At 39.4% G+C, this 20,477-nt stretch overlaps 1 protein-coding gene across 2 annotated transcripts in view; it reads right to left on the bottom strand.

Annotated features, from left to right (window-relative positions):
• Positions 1–469: 469 nt before the first annotated feature.
• Positions 470–20,477, bottom strand: part of TESPA1 (thymocyte expressed, positive selection associated 1) — a 48,090-nt gene continuing 28,082 nt past the window's right edge. For both annotated transcript variants that reach the window (XM_082350980.1, XM_082350981.1), the window contains 4 exons: positions 20,258–20,466; positions 17,891–18,687; positions 16,666–16,759; positions 470–3,069 (listed from right to left, as the gene is read on the bottom strand). In XM_082350980.1, the coding sequence (XP_082207106.1) occupies positions 2,864–3,069; positions 16,666–16,759; positions 17,891–18,687; positions 20,258–20,466 (1,306 nt within the window). In that variant the 3' untranslated portion in view covers positions 470–2,863. The remainder of the gene's footprint in view (positions 3,070–16,665; positions 16,760–17,890; positions 18,688–20,257; positions 20,467–20,477) is intronic.

A 20,477-nucleotide genomic window follows, 5' to 3' on the forward strand; every position in this document is an offset into this window, starting at 1 on the left:
CCAAAGAAGACATATAGATGGCCAATAGGCACATGAAAAGATGCTCATCACTGCTAATTATTAGAGAAATGCAAATCAAAACCACAATGAGGTATCACCTCACACCAGTCAGAATGGCCATCATCAAAAAATCTACAAACAATAAATGTTGGAGAGGGTGTGGAGAAAAGGAAACCCTCCTACACTGTTGGTGGGAATGTAAATTGGTAAAGCCACTATGAAGAACAGTATGGAGGTTCCTTAAAAAACTAAAAATAGAGCTACCATATGATCTGGCAGTCCCACTCCTGGGCATATATCTGTAGAAAACCATAATTCGAAAAGATACATGCACCCCAGTGTTCACTGCAGCACTATTTACAATAGCCAGGACATGGAAGCAACCTAAATGTCCATCAACAGAAGGATGGATAAAGAAGATGTGATATATATATATATATATATATATATATATATATATATATATATATATATTCATTGTGTGTGTGTATACACACACACACACACAGACACACACAAATGGAATATTACTCAGTCATAAAAAAGAACGAAATAATGCCATTTGCAGCAACATGGATGGAGCTAGATATTGTCATACTGAGTGAAATAAGTCAGACAGAGAAAGACAAATATCATATGGTATTGCTTATATGTAGAATCTTAAAAAATGATACAAATGAACTTATTTACAAAACAGAAATAGAGTCACAGATGTAGAAAACAAACTTATGCTTACCAGTGGGGGGGAAAGGATGGGGAGGGATAAATTGGGAGATTGGGATTGACATATACACACTACTGTATGTAAAACAGATAACTAATAAGGACCTACTGTAGAGCACAGGGAACTCTAGTCAATACTCTGTAATGGCCTATATGGCAAAAGAATCTAGAAAAGAATGGATAAGTTTCCCCAGTTTCTGTGGGAGGGTAGGAGCCTAACTTAGGGGTGGGGGGAGGAGGGCTAATTCCAAGTTGCAAAACTATCTCTTGTCAAGAAGATACGAGAAAGTTTACTTTTCCTTTGGGTAAGGACAATTAGCAAACAGAGATGGTCTAAGATGCCTGCCACTACAGCTCTTAAAAACTCTCCAGCCCTTTGTTTCCACCTAGCTAGGCAACCAGACTGGCTTATGCTCTATGACTGGCAATAGTATCAAAATAAAATAGAGTTCTGTTTGCTCATAATATCTGGTACGATTTTTTTTTTCTCTAACACTCATGGTTATCCTTTCTCTCTCATCCCTCTCTCCTGATCTTTGCTATTGTCGACTGAAAAATTATTCACAACCTAAAAGTTGAGAGTTATTATTATTTTTTAAATAAATTTATTTATTTACTTTTGGCTGCATTGGGTCTTCATTGCTGTGCCTGGGCTTTTCTTTAGTTGCAGTGAGTGGGGGCTACTCTTTGTTGCAGTGCACAGGCTTCTCATTGCGGTGGCTTCTCTTGTTGTGGAGCATGGGCTCTAGGCATGTGGGCTTCAGTAGGTGTGGCACACAGCATCAGTAGTTGTGGCGCACGGGCTTAGTTGCTCTGCGGCATGTGGGAATCTTCCGGGACCAGGGCTCGAACCCAAGTCTCCTGCATTGGCAGGCAGATTCTTAACCACTGCGCCACCAGGGAAGCCCTGAGAGTTATGTTTTATTTGGTGGGAATTTTTAGGACTTCAAGCCTGGGAGGCAGAATCTCAATAACCCTGAGAGTACCGCTCTGAGGAGGCAAGGGAGGGGAGCTAGGATACACAGGAGTTTTGTAACAAAGGGCAGGTAGTCGGGAACATCAAAAGATTACTGTTAATTAAAGAAAATCAGATATGTCAAGTTAAGGAATTTAGCGCTTTTCTATGTATGAGAAGATGCAGGAGTACGGGCTCACTGAAATCATTCCTTTGATATGCACCTCGGCTATCTGGGGCCAGTATACTGTGTTTTCATATCCTGAGTTTCCTCAGGGCTCACCGACTCACGTTGAAGGGCTGCAGTCACTGCAGTCGCTGATGACTGTGACATCCTTTGTTTACTGGTATGGTAGGCAATATTCTAATTGTCTACCATACACTATCTTGCAGTGTATTAGGCAACCAAGTAATACATTACTGTAAGCGTGCGCGCGCATGTGACCTCTCCCACCCTACTAAAATTTTCTTCGAGAAGGAATGTATCTAAAATGCTCTATACCACATATGGCCTGGTAGAATCCTGTCAGTGTTCAAGCTCTGTTTATTGACAAAACATTTTCCTTCTGACACAAACCACAACTGCTTATTCTTTTTAAAAAATGCCAAGGTTTAAAAACATATTTTTATTTGTATTGTTTTCTGCCAGCAGAAAATACTGTGAATTTTTTGCAATGGCCAAGAGGAGGGACTCTGAATCCCGCTCATCTCTTTTCCTATAAAGATCCAAAATTTAGGATACAGGGAGAAAATGGTTTTAGTGGGGAGGCTCCAAGTGGATCTCCTTGGATGAGGCCTCAAGAAGAAAAACAAGACACCGGTATGGTGGAAGACTTCCTGGAATTTAATTGGGAGCACAGGGGGATGAATAGAGGATCAGGGGGATTCCTACTGTAGGCTGCACCAAGGTTTCAGGGTCTGAAAGTGGGATTTGTGCTTCCTCATTTAGCTTGAGCCCTTTGAGGGTATTCCAGTAGCAACCCTTGTTCCTGAAATTTGATCATCCTTATATCTTCTAACTGTCCTAGGCAGTGTCAAAGCTTGAGAGAAAATTAAGTATTTGTCCAGGTTACCACTGTCCCTACCATGTAGATCATGTATTCTAATACCCACAGAGTAGAAAAACCAAAGAGAAATGAAGTGACTGCCTAAGGTCTGTCTCTATGCATGCTGTTCATGATAGCATCAGGATGGAGATTCCAAGTCTCTTACTCTGGTCTTCTGTCCGGTGTACCATGCTGCTTTTCTCCTACTGAGATCAGGAGTTTGTAGGGCCAGGGAGCAGGACCTGGATATTGGAGGCCATACAGCCTCCTGCAAGAGGAGGTGGGAGTTAGGCTCTTCTATGAAGCCGCTGCTGTCAGAGCATGTGCTGTGGTGGTGGTGAAAGGCTGCAATGGGAATTTAAAAGAAACACATCATGCATTTTTTAAAAAATTGAAGTATAGTTGATTTACAATGTTGTGTTAGTTTCAGGTGTACAGCAAAGTGATTCAGTTACACATACAAATATTCTTTTTCATTATAGGTTATTACAAGATATTGAATACAATTCCCTGTGCCATACAGTAAGACCTTGTTGTTTATCTGTTTTATATATAGTAGTGTGTATCTGTTAATCCCAAACTCCTAATTTATCTCTCCCCCTCTCCCACTATCCCCTTTGGTAACCATAAGTTCGCTTTCTATGTCTGTGAGTTTGTTTCTATTTTGTAAATAATTTCATTTGTATCATTTTTTAGATTCCACATATAAGTGATATCATATGATATTTGTCTTTCTCTGTCTGACTTACTTCACTTAGTACGATAATCTCTAGGTCCATCCATGTTGCTGCAAATTGCATTACTTCATTCTTTTTTATGGCTGAGTAATATTTCATTGTGTATATATACCATATCTTCTTTATCCATTCATCTGTCTGTGGACATTTAGGTTGCTTTCATGTCTTGGCAATTGTAAATAGTGCTGCTATGAACATTGGTGTGCATGTATCTTTTTGAATTAGAGTTTTCTCTGTATATATGCCCAGGAGTAGGATTGCTGGATCATATGGTAACACTATTTTTAGTTTTTAAAAGAACCTCCATACTGTTCTCCATAGTGCCTGCACCAATTTACATTCCCACCAACAGTGTAGGAGGGTTCCCTTTTCTCCACACCCTCTCCAGCATTTATTGTTTGTGGATTTTTTAATGATGGTCATTCCGACTGGTGTGAGGTGATACCTCATTGTAGTTTTGATTTGCATTTCTCTGATAATTAGTGATGTTGAGCATCTTTTCATGCACCTGTTGGCCACTTGTATGTCTTCTTTGGAGAAATGTCTATTTAGGTCTTCAGCTCATTTTTTGATTGGGTTGTTTGTCACATCATGCATCTTTGAGACAACTTTGTGTACTGGATTGGTAGAAACTTTTATACCCTACCTGGGGAAATGTTTCTCACTACTATAAGTAATATTTAAAGTTATTAGCAGCAGCAGCAATGGCATCAAAGAGTCATGTGACTTAGGCTTTCTGCTCTTCTCACCATGAAATGAGATTCCTGAAAAAGTTCACTTCTTAATGTTTAGACTTATAAAAGTATACCTATGCTTTTATTCTTATTCTTTTGTATAGACTGCTGAGCACTGCTGGAGAAAATGACAAAACTATTCCCAATCCATGTTCTGCACCTTGAGCTGAGCCTTGATGTTATTCACCAATTTGACTATTAATACATATTTCTATTAATAAATATTATTCTTGTCCTTTCTCCATAGTGGTGATCTCAAATCTTTATGATCCTCCTCAGATTTCCTGCCTCATGCTTTTAATGATGACCCAACAGGAAAAAGAGAGAAACCAGTAAGCATATATTTCTTGACCTCTTCTCCAGACAACCAATGTAACTGTATTCACATCTGTCCTTTTTCCTTTCCTCTAAACTCAAAGATCAGTACCTCAGTTCCTGGCTAAACCCTCCAAAAGTGCTTTGGATCTCAACTCATTCCAGCTCTCTGTTGACCTCACATCCTCATTTCCCTTCCCTCCTGAACCACGGCCTTCTCCACCCTATTGATTCTTTTCCTTCAGCAAATATACATGCTTAAAACTTCCACATCCTAGAAAACAAAACAAAACAAAACACTCCTTAGAGTCTCTTGACCCCTTTACCTACTTTGTTTGCATAATTTCCTATTCATTTTTCACATTAATATTGTAAAGCCCTGTCACACAAATAAAAATACTGTTATCAAGTTTCCTAATCATTTTCTAGTGGAAAATCCAAAGGTATAGTTGCATTGTCTTTCCTAGTGGATATTTTATGACATATGTTACTGAACACTACACCTTCTTTCTTGAAGCAGTATTTTGCCTTTTTAAACTTATACTTTAAAATATTTGCCTTCCAACTTGTTGCTTCTACTGTATTTTGTTCTTAATAAAAGGGCATTAATATTCACTTAGTTACCTAAGATGAAACCTGCAAATTTCTCTGTGTTCCTTTATTTTTCTCATCCCTTCCCTCTCCCACAAACACAAATATGGTTGGTCTTAGGCTTAGCCATTGTACATATTAAATATCTCAAAATCTCACTCTCCTTCCTCTCTATTCCCAGCACTCTTGTCTTACTTCTGGTCATTACATTTCTCCTCTATCTTTTGTGGTAGACCCTTAGATGATTTTCCCTACTCCACTGGCTCCCTATTTAATCCATCTCCCATACCTCTACTAGAATGATCTTTCTAAAAGATAAATCTAATCATGTCACTTCCTTCATAAAATTTTAAGTAGTTTCCTATCTTCCTAGACTAAATCAAAACACTGAAAATAACACGGAAGACTTTGTTTCATAATCTGATTTCTATTTATCTTTCCTATTCTTAATTTTGATCTTCTCCCACATATTCCCTTTCGACCACTAGGCAGAAGGTGTAGCTTCTGAAGATACAGTATTATGACATTCCATTCCTCTTTGCCTTTGAACATGTTTTCTCTCTGCCTAGGATATCAATGTCTTGTTTCTTCTTCTACCTCCCCCCATAACTTTCCCGTGTTCAACCTTTACTCATCTGTCCAGATTCACCTGGACATGTCATCCTCTGGGAAGTTCATTTTTCTATGTCCCTATGGCATTTGATGAAATTAAATCAAAGTAATTGTGGATTTTCCTATCATGTCTTTCACTAAACTATGAGCTCCAAGTGGCCTGTGAGTGTTCCTGCTTAACCTGCATAACACTCATCTTGCCAGTGAGTTTATAAGAAGGCAAGCAAAATTCAGTGTTGACAAAGGTAGTGAGGTTATTGGTGCTTAGCTCAAAGGGTTAGGGCACAAGTTAATGAAGGTCAGATTCAAGTACAGGTAGTGAGACTTGCTCTGATCCACAGCTACAGTCCGAGCTCCTGCACACTCTGGGCAGTGTGCACTGATGAAAACAGCACTGGTTTGGAGTCAGGAGACCTAAGTTCTAGCTCTGATTCTGATATTAACTAACTAATTACATAATCTTGCTAAGTAATTTTCCTGCTCTGAGCCTTGTCAAGCATAAAACGGTTTTTGCTCTCTATGTGATTATAAGGTTTATGTGAGATAATATCCCCAAAAAGGTTATATAATCACTAAAGGCCATTCACATGAAGGGCTAGGTGAGGTGGTGTGGATAGAGCCAGGGCCTCTGCTCTGCACATCTCCAGGAGGAATGCTTACACCACAGTCTATGTGAATGTTGACACATGAAGCCATGTGGCGTGACTGCCTTGGATACAGCCTCGGTAATCCATTGGAATATGTGAAATGTGTAACTCAGAAAATGAACATTATGTTATGCATATAGAAATTACTCTTCTGCCTTCCACAGTTCCAAAGAAGAATGAGGCAGTACAGACAAAGGGAAAGCAAAGGAAGAGAAACAAAGACGCAAAGAAGTGTAATGGCAAATACAGATTCAAAATAAGAAGTCAAATTTCCTTGTTGAGAAATAGGCTTTGCCTCCACCCCCCTTTTCTTAAAGCATGGTTCTTTTGTGTGTGTGGGGGGGGTGGGTGATGAGAACTCTTAAGATTTACTTTCTTAGCAACTTTCAAATTTGCAATACAATATTATTGACTACTGTATCCAGGCTGTATACTATATCCCCATAGCTTATTTATTTTATAACTGAAAGTTTGTACCTCTTGATCCCCGTAACCCATTTCACTTACCCTCCAACACTTTACCCCTCTGGCAACCCCCATCTGTTCTCTGTATAATGAGTTTTGTTTTGTTTGTTTGTTTTGGTTTTAGATTCCACATAGAAGTGCAATCATATGGTATTTGTCTTCTCTGTCACACTGATTTCCTTTAGCATAATACTCTTTTTATTTTTATTGGAGTATAATTGCTTTACAATGGTGTGTTAGTTTCTGCTTTATAACAAAGTGAATCAGTTATACATATACATATATCCCCATATCTCTTCCCTCTTGCATCTCCCTTCCTCCCACCCTCCCTATCCCACCCTTCTAGCTGGTCACAAAGCACCGAGCTGATCTCCCTGTGCTATGCAGCTGCTTCCCACTAGCTATCTATTTTACATTTGGTAGTGTTTATATGTCCATATATACACTACCACTCTCTCACTTTGTCCCAACTTACCCTTCCCCCTCCCCGTGTCCTTAAGTCCATTCTCTAGTAGGTCTGCGTCTTTATACTCTTGAGGTCCATGTATGTTGTTGAAAATGGTAAGATTTCTTTTTTTTTTAATGGCTGAGTAGTATTCCATTGTATACATATACCACCTCTTCTTTATCCATTTATCCATTGATGGACACAGGTTGTTTCCATACCTTGGCTATTGTAAATAGTGCTGCAATGAACACAAGGGTGCATATATCTTTTCAAATTAGTGTTTTCATTTTATTTGGATAAACGCTCAGAAAAGCAATTATTGGTAGTTCTAATTTTAATGTTTTGAGGAACCGCCATACTGTGTTCCATAGCAGCTGCACCAATTTACACTCCCATCAGCAGTTCATGAGGGTTCTCTTTTTTCCACATCCTTGCCAACACTTGATATTTGTTGTCTTTTTTACCATTTTGACAGGTGTGAGGTGAGATCACATTGTGGTTTTGACTTGCATTAGTGATGTTGAGCATCTTTTCATGTACCTATTGACCTGATCTGTATGTCTTCCTTGGAAAAACGTCTATTCAGACCCTGCCTATTTTTTAAATAGATTGTTTGTTTTTCTTATTAATTGAGTTATATGAGTTCCTACATACTTTGGATATTAACCACTTACTGGGTATATGATTTGAAAATATCTTCTCGCATTCAGTTGGTTGCCTTTTTATTTTGTTGATGGGTTTCCTTCACTGTGCAGAAGCTTTTTAGTTTGATATAGCCCTATGTGTTTATTTTTGCTTTGTTTCCATTGTTTCTGGAGTCAGAGCCAAAAAAAAAAATATTGCTAAGATCAGTGTTAAGGAGCTTACTGCCTATGCTTTTTTTTCCTAGGATTTTTATGGTTTCTGGTTTTACATTCAAGTCTTTAATCCATTTTGAGTTAATTTTTAGGTATGGTGTAAGATAGTGGTCCAGTTTCATACTTCTGCATGTGGTTGTCTAGTTTTCTCAACATCATTTATTGAAGAGACTCTCCTTTCTTCACTGTATCTTCTTGCCCCCTTTGTTGTAAATTGGTTAACCATATACGGGTGGGGTTATTTCTGGGCTCTCTTATCTGTTGCATCAATCTATGTGTCTGTTTTTATGCCAATGCCATATTCTTTTTATTACTATAGTTTTGTAGTAGTTTGAAATCGGGGAGTGTGATGCCTCCAGCTTTGTTTTTCTTTCTCAAGATTACTTTGGCTGTTCAGGATCTTTTGTGATTCCATATAAATTTTATGATTGTGTATTTGATTTTTGTGAAAAATACCCTTGGTATTTTGAAAGAGATCGTACTAAATCTGTATATTGCTTTGGGTAGTATGGAAGTTTTAATAATATTAATTCTTCTACTCCATGAGCACAAAATATCTTTCCATTTATTTGTGTCTTCTTCAATTCTTTCATTAATGTCTTATAGTTTTCAGTGTAGAGGTCTTTCACCTCCTAGGTTAAATTTATTCTAGGTATTTTAATTTACTTTATGATGCAATTATAAATGGGATTGTTTTCTTAATTTCTCTTTCTGATAGCTCATTGTTAGTGTTTAAAAATGCAACAGATTTTTGTTTATCAATTTTGTATCCTGCACCTTTACTGAATTTATATATTAGTTCTCACAGTTTTTTGGAGGAGGCTTTAGGGTTTTCCATATATAAAATCATGTCATCTGCAAATAGTGACAATTTTACTTCTTTCTTTCCAATTTGGATGCCTTTTATTTCTTTTTCTTGACTAATTGCTCTGGCTAGGACTTCCAGTACTATGTTGAATAAAAGTGGTGAGTGTGATCATCCTTTCCTTGCTCCTCATCTTAAACGAAAAGCTTTCAGCTTTTCGCCATTGAGTATGATGCTGGCTGTGGGCTTGTCATATATGGCCTTTATTATGCTGAGTCATGTTCCCTCTATGCCCACTTTGTTGAGAGTTTTGATATATTTAAGTTGATAGCAAGTTAAGTTTGAATGCATTCTAAAACTCTATATTTTAACCCCCCCATCCAAATTTTGTGTTTTTTATTTTAATTTATTTTTGCTTTTTAATTGAAGTATAGTGGATTTGCAATGTTGTACAAATCTCTGCTGTACAGCAAAGTGACTCAGTTTTTCACATTATACATTCTTTTAAAATATTCTTTTCCATTATGGTTTGTCCCAGGAGATTGGATATAGTTCCCTCTGCTATATAGTAGGACCTTGTTGTTTCACATTTTGTGTTTTTGATGTCACATTTTACATCTTTTTATTTTGTGTACCTCTTACCTAATTATTTTAGTTCTAGTTATTTTTACTGCTTTTGTATTTTAACCTTCGTACTGGATTTATAAGTTATTAATCCACTACCTTTAATATATATTTACCTTTACCAGTGAGATTTTCACTTTCATATGTTCTCTTGTTAGTAATTAGTGCCCCCTTTTTTCAGCTTAATGAAGGTTCTTTAACATTTACTGCAAGACTGGTTTAGTGGTGATGAACTCCTTTAGCTTTTGTTTGTCTGGAAAGTTCTTTATCTTTTTTTCAATTCTAAATGATTACCTTGCTGGGTAGAGTATCAATTGGTTGGAAGTTTATTTCTTTCAGCACTTTGAATATATCATGCCACTCCCAGCCCGCAGTTTTTGCGAGAAATTGGCTGATAGTCTTATGGGGGTTAGCTTCTGCATAACAAGTTGTTTTTCTCTTGCTATTTTTAAGATTCTCTTTTTATCTTTAATGTTTGACATTTTAATTATAATCTTGGTGTGGCTCTCTTTGGGCTCATCTTGTGTGGAATACTCCGGGCTTCTTGGATCTAGATGTCTGTTTCCATCACCAAGTTAGGGACATTTTCAGCCATTATTTCTTCAAATATGTTTTCTGTCCCTTTCTTTCTCTCTTCTCCTTCTGGTACCCCTACAATTCAAATGTTATTCCTGTTGATGTTGCCTCATAGGTCCTTTAAGCTATCTTCACTTTTTAAATTTCTTTTTTCTTTTTGCTGCTCTGTTGGGTGAGTTCCACTGCCATGTCTTCCAGATCACTGATTCTTTCTTCTGCTTCATCTAGCGTGCTGTTGAACACTGCTAGTGTACATTTCAGTTCAGTTATTGTATTCTTCAAACCTGTGAGGTTTGTTTTCTACTTTCTTCTATTATCTATAACTTTGTTTAAAGTTCTCACTGTGTTTATCCATTCTTCTCCTGTGTTTGGTGAGCACTTTAATGACCATTACTTTGAATGCTTTATCAGGTAAATTACTTGTCTCCGTTTCATTGAGGTTTCTTTGTTTCTTTTCCCTGGGTTTTTATCTTGCTCTTTCATTTGAAACATATTCCTTTGACTCCTCATTTTTGCTTGACTCTCTGTGTTGTTTCTATGTGAAATAGCTAGGTCTCCCAGTCTTGATGGAATGGCCTTGTGTAGGAGATGAACCTTATCATTTAACCTTTCCTTAGCTTGTTGTCTCTCAAACATTTGTGTTTGTCTAAGCAGCCTGATTTATTCTTGGTAGGTCCCAGTTGTTGAGAATGTGCCATGACCTGTGAGTGTCCTAGAGGAGGGATCTCAGTTTTGGGCTGATTGAAAGTTAGACCTTCAGGCAGCAGCTTTTAAGATATGCAAATATATATACGGTCCTGTGGGACTGAAATTGTAGACTCTGCTGGCATCAAGACCAAGAACCCGGAGGTGTCCCTTTGAGAATGTTACAAAATTCTGGGCTCCAGTTGAGTGTATAAGCACCTTTCTGTGAGGTACTGGTGAGTTGTAGTGAAGTCAAGTGAGAGTACTGGCTAATGTTCCCTGAGAACACTTCTGTAGCATCTAGATGTGTGGTTAACTTGAACCCTACTTCTCAGGCTGATGCTCCAGGACAAGTAAATAGGCCTTTTGCACGGGAAGACTGGGGGTTGTTTCAGTCTGCTGTCTGTGCAGTGCCCTGGGGGTGGTAGCCAGCCAAGAACTATCTCTCTAATTGTTTCAGACCTGTGGAGCCCAGAAAGGCAATCCTATTGGCCATCAGAACTAGGTTGACTCAAGGAGCATTCCCTGTGTGGGCTGTGCTCACCTGGCCACTTTGGTAGGGCCATGGGGGAGTAGTGCACAGGGGCAGGTCACTCACCTGGCAGGTTAAAACATGTTTCTTTAGGAAACTTGTAAATTCTTTGTTTCTTTGAAATGTATGTAAATCTTTTTTAAAGGCTAAATAAGCCCCTTGACACCTTTACAAACCAGAAATGTCTCTCTCAAGGATATGGAAGCCATTGCTTTGAAATGTATCAAGGATAATAGAGCCCCCATCTCCCAGTCTCCAGTCTAACTTAGATGCCTGGCTCCAACTGCAAAATCACGAATTGCCATAAAAACATGAGAGGTATTTATTATTCCTTTGGCTAAAGGCAATTAGCTAATATGGTTGGCCACCTCAGTTACCAGGTGAATCTAGGATGAACTATGTGTGAAAAATGGTGCTGTCAAGTCCTCTTACTTGAGGACTAGTTATTGTTTATTTTGACAACATGTATGTAATGGGTTGTATCTTCTTGCATATATAAGAGGGTAAGATCCCTTTCTGTCTCTGCAGTCTCTTTAGCACATCTTTTGCCTGCGATGCACATCATATTCTGGTTTAATGCTTATTCAAAAACAAAACTTTTTTCTTTCTCTTATACCTTTCTGGAGAGGGATTCTGGGGTGGCAGAAGATTTTGTTTTTAATTATATTTCCCCCACAGACACAAAACAACCTTGGTAAGAATTGTAAATGAGGCAGAAAAATAATTATCACATTCTCATAGTCCTCTCTCTCTTTCCTCTCCCTGTTCTTGTCTCTCCCTACACTTCCTATCTGATAGTTCCTCTTGAGAATTTATTTTGGTATAAAAATAACTGTGCCCAGGGTCATCACCTATAAAATGGGGAACAATAAAACAACTTATATCACAGGATTAAATGATTTAATTCCCACAAAGTGCTAAGGATAGTGTGTGACATGTAATAAGCACTATATATATTTGTTATTGTTAATATTAGTCATATGGCAAAATCTTTCATCAAAGAGCAAGTCTGTAGCTACCTGGCTCACAGAGTTTCCACCAAGTACAAACAGATAGTGTGTTGAGTTACCCACCATTTGGGATTATCTCAGACTAGTTTTCTTCTTTATCCTATGCTCTGCACCAGCCTCCCCACCTAATCCTTCCTGACTCTTCTCCCACTTGCTGCTAGCAGTGTTGACAATAAAATGAAACCTCTCACCTCTAGATATGATCACTTCACAAACAGGATATATATTATGCTGTGCTACCTCAGATCTGGTAAAAGAAACAACAACAACAACAAAATAAAAATAAAAATGTTCTCCTTAGCCTTGCTTCTCATAAATGTGGTAAAGGTCAAATGATTTAAATTTCAGCAACAGGGCACCAATAAAAGGGCCGTGAAGTTGAAATTCTTGAGCAAGGTGCAAATTATGAGGGATGAGTGTCATTCTTTGCCAGGAACTTGGAGGAAGATTAAGACTTCTCTGGAAGAGACTAAAAGATGGAGTGGGAGGGATGAAAGCTGATAGCTGGGAACAAGATCCTCTTTTAACAGAAAATGTGCCCTTGTGCTAATTACAGAAAGGCGCTCATCTTATATAGATAAATTAGGGGAAAAAAAGAAACTCCCTCTTAGAAGAAGAAGACCCTTGAGATTATGGAAGGTAACCTCAGTAGAGCTGGGTTCCAACCCCTATTTGCCTCTTCAAGTGAGTGTCTTTGTGAAATATGAGGACCACACAACTAGACACAGTTGCTGGCTGGGTGCTGCTACCACTTCCTATCCATGCTTGCACCTCTCCTATGCTTGATAACAAGTAGTAGATTAACACCTGGGACTAGATACAGAGATTCTGGGAGATAATTACAGATCCTGGAAGGGGCAGTAGATCTGAGGAACTGTCCCACCTAGTTCTGCCTTTCATAGTGGTGAGTGAATTTCCCTACCCATGTTTCTTATGCAGTCTTTAATCTTGGCAGTACTGAGCTGTTTTCATAGCTACTTCCCACTCCTTGTGATCTCTTAAAGGATGATAGAGGAGTGGATTGAGAGAGATAGCTAATAGCTTTGTGAGAAGATTATTAAAGAAACTCATAGAACATTGGAATGATTTGGGAACCACTGTGACCCCCTGCCTCAGCTGAAGTCTGTGTCAGTGAAGAAGAGATCTCTCATTTTTCTAGGGGAATCATAAAAGGAAAATCTATAAAATCACCTCCTCATTTACCTGAGAGGCTAAGTGCATTGAATTTCTAAAGTTACTGTGTTTCATTGAATCTGATAAATCATTGTTTGTAAGACATAATTATTTTTGTATTCCATTAAGAAGACAAGTATATGTATTTTATATATATACATACACCCCCCCACACACAAGTATATTGGTTGACACTGCCAATTGTTAGACCCATTCTATTTCAGAGATATTCAAGTGCAGAAAAATGTACATCTTAGAATAAGTGAAATACAGCATCTCTAACCACAGTAACTCCTGCTGTAATGAAATCCCATCACCCTAGCAGAAAATGGAGTCTAGTTACATCTAGTTACTTATTTGAAATGTTTAACTCCTAGAAACTTCCTCCCTGGCAACTCAATTCCAATATTTCTGTATACTGACCTTTAGTCAAAGATGGGACGTTTGTGAGAGGAACTGATGTTTTGGGTATTGCATGAATTGTCTAGAAAGGTATAATCATATAGGTCCTGCACAGCCTGCTTTGCTGGACATCTTGGCATTTTCTTGTGCGAGGCTGACATCTGCTGGACAACTAACACTTGAGCAAGGCTTTGTTTTGCTATTTTAGAATAAATTAAATTTTTTGGCAGGGAAACCTAGCTGTGGTGCATATACTCCACATTTTCTATTTGAATTTGATAAGTTTAGCAGTTAATTTCCTTTTCAAATTTCGTATGCTGTGGCTGAGTTTCAATGAGCTTTAGAATAAGAGCTTAGCCTCAGGGCATCTTTAATATGTGAGGATAAAGCCCTTTAATTAAACTAGTCTTTCTTAACCCTCATGGGGTGCCAGAATCACTGTGATAGACTGTTTATAAAGATGCCCACAGCAACCCTCCCATTCCACATTGCCTTTTCACAGTGTGACTTTGCCACTCCTATTAAAAAAGTAAAGTCTGTTTTCCTTCCTTTTGAATCTAGGTTGGCTTTGTGCTTTGACTTGAGCAATAACATGCGGTAGAGGGGGCATTGTACAACTTAAAACACATCCTTAAAAAGAGCCATTGCAACTTCAGTTTTTGCTGAACATCCACGTAAGAAAGACAAGTTAGACTACTGAAGAATGACTCACCACATGGAGAGAGTGCCTGCCTGGCTGACAGTCAGCAGCGAGCTTCAGCACCAAGGCTAGCACCAATAGGGTGAGCCCATTTAGACCTTCTAGGCCAGCCCAGTCAACTAGCCAAAAGCAGCTGCATAAGTGAACCCAGATGAACCAAGCAGAAGAATCCCCCCAGCAAACCCACGAAATAGCAAGAAATAATAACTAAGTTTTCCTTTAAGTCACTACATTTTGGGTGGTTTATTATGCAAAAATAGGTAACTGCTAACACTAGGAAACTTTTGAAGAAGAATAAACAATAATGCCCAAGTCCAAACCTAAGAGATTTGTATTTAATTCTATTAGGTGGAGTCCAGGAAATAGCAATTTTTTAAAAAGCTTGTAAGATTGGGATTCACTGATCTAAATATTTTGCCCATGATGACCTTTTCTAAAATCAGCAGCAGCAGTAACAGCAACATCATAACAGTTATTCCAGCATGGTACATTACCTTCACAAACTCTCTGTGAGGTTTCATAGGAACAAACAAAGTTAAGTGATTTTGGCAAGATTATTGAGCTAGTGGGAGGTAGGTCATTTGACTCCATATCTTAAATTTTTTCAACTACATATAGTAGATTGCTGTCTTCTGATATTTACCTCTTTTGTGAGTGACTGATACATACAAGCTATATATCTGGAGATGAAAGTTATGGGTTAGAGAGAAAGTAGAGTGATTAGGACCCTAAAACCACAGATAATTTGAATTAAAGGAGTTAGAATCATAAAGACCTTTGTGATTCTGGACCAGTAACAATGAAATTTTGGTGTTAAACAAAAAGCTATTGGACTAGGAAGTGCAGTAAATAGTACTGAGATGTTCAAAATGGAGGGAACCCTAAGCAAGATGATTCATTTACTTAGTTCAAGAAATATTTCAATTCTTCCTATCTTGGAAAAATCATTATCTCTGATGCCATATTCTCTGTGGTCCTAGCGGATAGGCAGTTGAAATAGCAGGAGATTAATTTCTGCTTAGTTTAAATAATAAATCTTTAGCCAAAATTTTCAAAAAATAAAGGAAAGCTCTGAAAGAGTTAATACTCGAAACTCATATCTAGAGGAAAGACATTTTAGCTGCAATAACTACCTACATGAGATTCACTGTCCTTCTTTGAGGAGGGAAGGAGAGCTATGTACGTCAGACCCTAGCTGCAGAATGGAACTCAGAGCCTAAATGAACACAGATGTGAGATACATTGAGGACTCTTGCCTAAGTCCCATGATTTGGGCTGATTAGAAAGTAGCTAAATGCAGGTGCTGGGGTATAAATCTCCATGGTTGGTCTTCATCCGGTTGGTCTTCACCTGTTGCAAACTACAATGCTTCTCAAACTTCAATGTGCAAGTAAATCACCTAAGGATCTTAATAAAATTTGATCCATTAGGTCGGGGGTGGGGAAGGGCTGGGATTCCACATTTCTAACAAAATCCCAAATGATGCTAATACTACTGATCTGCAGACTACATTTTGAATATTAAGGTTATACAGAATTTTCCCCCCGAACAACAGTTCTCAGACTGTGATCACCAGACCAACAGCATTGACATCACTTGAGAATTTGTTAGAAATGCAAATTCCTAGGCCCTGTCCAGATCTATTCAATCAGAAACTCTGGGAGTTGGGACCCAGCCATCCGTAGTGTCACAAGCTCTCCAGGTGATTTTGATGCTAAAGTTTGAGAACCACTGATCTAGCAAAGTATTTATCCAGCCATAATAGAATTACCCTAGGAGCTTAAAAGCAAAAAAATCAGTCCCTGGGCTCCACGCCATACCAATTAAATCAGAAGACAGGATGTGGGACACTTCACTGTGAGTATTTTTAAAAATCTTCCCATGTGCTTACAATGTGCAGCGAGGTTTGAGAACCACACACACACACACACACACACACACACACACACACACACACACACACGAGAGAGAGAGAGAGAGAGAGAGAGAGAGAGAGAGAGAGAGAGAGAGAGAGATCCACTTCACTTACTTCCTGAGTCTTTGCCAGCAAAAGTCTGGTAGAGGTGGTGGTTTCTGGATCTGCTGGGCCAGCGGCTCTCCTCCTCCTCACTGTTGCTTTGCACCTGTAACCAAGATCCCGGCAGAACTCAGTCAGTGCCAGTGTTGGAGAAAAGTGCAGAATGGCAGATAGCTGTAAGGGAAAGAGGCTGAATGTACTTGAGAGACTTGGCCTCTTCTCTTGTGGTAGGAGCCTGGTAGTGAGGAAGGCAGGAACAGCTCTACATTCAATGAGAGGTGACATACATGCAAATGACACTGCAAATCATCATGGCTTCTCTTTGTGTCAAGGATTTGAGGGCTTTTCCTCGAGACTCTAGCACTTGATGGCAGTACTGTCTATAGACCCAGGCAAGAAGAATTCCGAGTTTTAGAGAGCTCATGGGATGAAGAGTTGGTGGACCTAGAGGATGTGTCCACTTTGATCTTGTACTACCCCTTCTAGACCATGCTCTGGATACCCAGAATCCCCCCAAATGCTATTCAAATGGCCCCAAGCCTGTTTCAGGGAAATGCATTGGCTTTGCCTGGTGTCTTTTCTCTCAAAGACCAGCATTTCTCCTAGTGTATGCACTCCCAGGCCTGAGTGATGACTAACGGTGGTTATATGTGTGGGTAGGGGGTTTGTGGCATTTGTATATGCAGACTGGGGTGTTCACATATGTATGTGCAAAATCCCTTATGGTGCAGGGCAGATCTGGCCATGGGAAGAGAAGGGGACAGGATAGGGAGGGGCTCTGCCCACATGGCAGAACCCTGCCATGTTCTAGCACTGAAGTCCTAAGAGTGAGAATTCTAGATTTGAACCTGAACTTCTAGGACTTTGTGGTTACATACTTGTCAAGGTAGAAGAGAAGATTTTATTTAATCGTGTTTAGCCTAGTGTGTAACCTCTATCTGTACTCTTGTGTGGATCCCACAAATGACAGGGGCAGGTGTGCTTGATGAGAAACTTCAGTGAAGATCAGATTAGATAAGGAATTAGAAAAATAGTGCTAGAAACCTGGGCACTCTTAAGAAACCAGGCTCATTTCTTTTTCTCCCTCCTTGTATATTAACCCATTCCCAAAGGTTTCTGAATGTAATTCAAGAATTGATATATCTGGCGAGGAAAAGGAGCCTGGATTTCCTTTACCCAAGGGCAGGAATCCAGAGCCTTTCTCTGCCAGCCTCTCCCTCACTTTCAACCCACTCACCTCCAAGTCCAAAGTGTCCTGCAGCTGCTGGGTTAGAGATCGGTGCAGTTCTGTTCTCTCTTGGCCCTGTTTCCATTGCTGTTGGATGATGGACAGGTCCAGTGATTTAACCTTCCTGCCCATGGGATTCTTCTGAAACAGACTCTTTCTTGCTCTGCTCTTTCTTTTCCAGAAGGTCTCATCCTTGGCTAAATGGGCTTCCTTACTGGTGGCTTGTAGACCCCACAGCTGTCTCTTTACCTGTGCAGGGTCTGTGCTCCACTGTAGATCTGCCCTGGGCAGAGAATGTGTGCAACAGGGGTTAGAATCCAGAGTTTCTGATGGTTCTTGCAATGTGGACATCCCCTGCTGTGTTTCCTCTTTAAAGCAGAGGGCACATGGACAGGAAGAAATGGGCAGCTTTGTACCCCTGATGGGGGGCACAGGATCTCCCTGTGGGACTGGCCCAAACCCAGGGTCTTGCTGGAGGACCAGCTTCTCTCCTCGCACTCTGTCCATCACTTCCCACACCACCTGGTCTAAACTGTTCCTTTTGGGGGTGTGGTCGGGTGGTGATAGCCTATCTCGTGGGCATGTGTACAGGCACATTTTGGAGATGGCTTTCCGGAGGCGCTCTCTGGGTGAGTGAGGTTCAGGTTCTGGGGCCAGAATCTTGACGGATGGCACATCAGTTGGGTTGCAATTCCAGAACATGTGGGATGGTGTGAACTTTTGGACAGGGGTCTTAGATACGTAGGAGTAGAGACAGAAGAAGGCATCGGCGGTGACGGCCAGTGTTTGCACTTGCTTAAACCTGCCTGAGTGCAAGGGTTGAAGATGGTGAGTCTAGGGGTCATCAGCAAATTACTTCTTGAATCTTTCCCTTCAATAGCCTTCCTAAAACTCAAAATTCAGAAAGAAGGTGCCATTTTCTCTACCAGCGTTTCTCCCATTTAGATTTCTGACACCCAGGATTCTCTTTCTTGACCTTCTTGACTTTTTGACTCCCTATCCCAAATAGTCCAAAAATTAATTCTATATGGGATGAAAAACTTTTCTGTATCTTGATTTAGCATATCCTTTCTGCTGTCAGTATACAATGGTCTCTATCACTGTGTTTGCCTTAGATGTCAAACATGACTAAAAAGGGCAAAACTAACATTATTTTCTTAGTAAGAAACCTTTAGGGTTATAGAAGTCTTCTTTGATAGCAGCAAATTTGAGGGATAGCAATTACTAGGCAATGGACAGGGGTAGAGAAATTTAGATGGACTATATCATTTCTGCTAGACTTTGCTTCTCAAAGTGTGGCCAGTAGTCCAGTAGCATTGGCATTACTTGGGAATTTATTGTAAATACAGACTCTCAGACTGTATCCCACACATTTTAACAATATCCTTCAGTAATTCATACATACACCCATGTTGGAAAAGCACTGTGATAAACCATATATCCATTAAACTGTAAGTGTCCTAAAGGCAAGAATCATGTTTCTCTTGCCTAGCTGTTGTTCTTCCAGAATTTAACAACTAATTATGTACTTGGCACATAAAATAAATTCAATAAATCATCCTCAATCTTTAGTGTGCATAAGAATCATCTAAAGTGCTTGTGCAAATACTCCAACTCAAAATCCTTGTTCCAGCAGGTGGAGCTCAGAAGCGTAGTTTTACCAAGTTTTTAAGCTGAATCTGTTACAAAGAACCTGAAACAGCACTATCAGAAACACTATGTTGGGGGGCTGTAAAAGAATATAATTTGAAATATATTGTAACATATAGAATAAAATAGAGTCTTTTATCCCTCATCCAGGTAGAGAAGCCCTATATATCTTTCCTTAGTATGGAATTGGGACAACTTAAATCATTGTTTCCCTAGGTGTGGTCTAAGAATTATACATAAGAATCACTGGCGTGCTTACTTAAAATAAATATTCCTGAGCCCTTCCTTCTCTGGAAGAAAAGCCTATGAATATGAATGTTTTATTAACTCCTTCACAATTTAACATAATTAACAGAACCACTGCCCTAAATGGAAATGATTTTAATGTAGTGGCTATAAATGGGGAACATTCAATAATTCCAACTGAGAAATAGAAAATGGGGACAAGATTTAAAGACATTGTTCCTATTTGATTCAGCTAAAAGAGAGAAGATCTAAAGAAAGTAATAGTGATATGAGGTCTCTTGAAGACAATTTCTTCAAGAGAGAGAAGCAGAAGTCAAAGTTCTCTATCTTCACTGAAGACAGCATAGGAAGAAAGAGACACAAGAGACAAAGGTCGAGTGAAGCTGACCAAGAGAAAATAGGATTTAGAGCCACTGATCCCTGTTGTGAATGACTGGAGGCTGGGAGAGAAGTTGAGCATATATCTGTGGTAACACTCACTGGCCAGCATGAGGCATGGGTCTTCCATCTCAATCCTCCGCATCTGGGACTTCAGGAAGAGCTGGAAATCAATGCCTTTGGCCTGAGAGGGGGTGGTGAAAAATCGGGCAGGAATTCGAGAAGTGTCTTTGTGGTCCTCCTGGCCAAAGCCCAGACTGAAAAGGACATCTTCTGCATCTTCTTGCACCTTGTCCAGAATCTCTGAGATGCTGCAAAGAGG

The sequence above is a fragment of the Balaenoptera borealis genome (assembly GCF_965194805.1).
Source record: "Balaenoptera borealis genome assembly, chromosome: 13".
In the NCBI taxonomy this organism is placed as follows: Eukaryota; Metazoa; Chordata; class Mammalia; order Artiodactyla; family Balaenopteridae; genus Balaenoptera; species Balaenoptera borealis.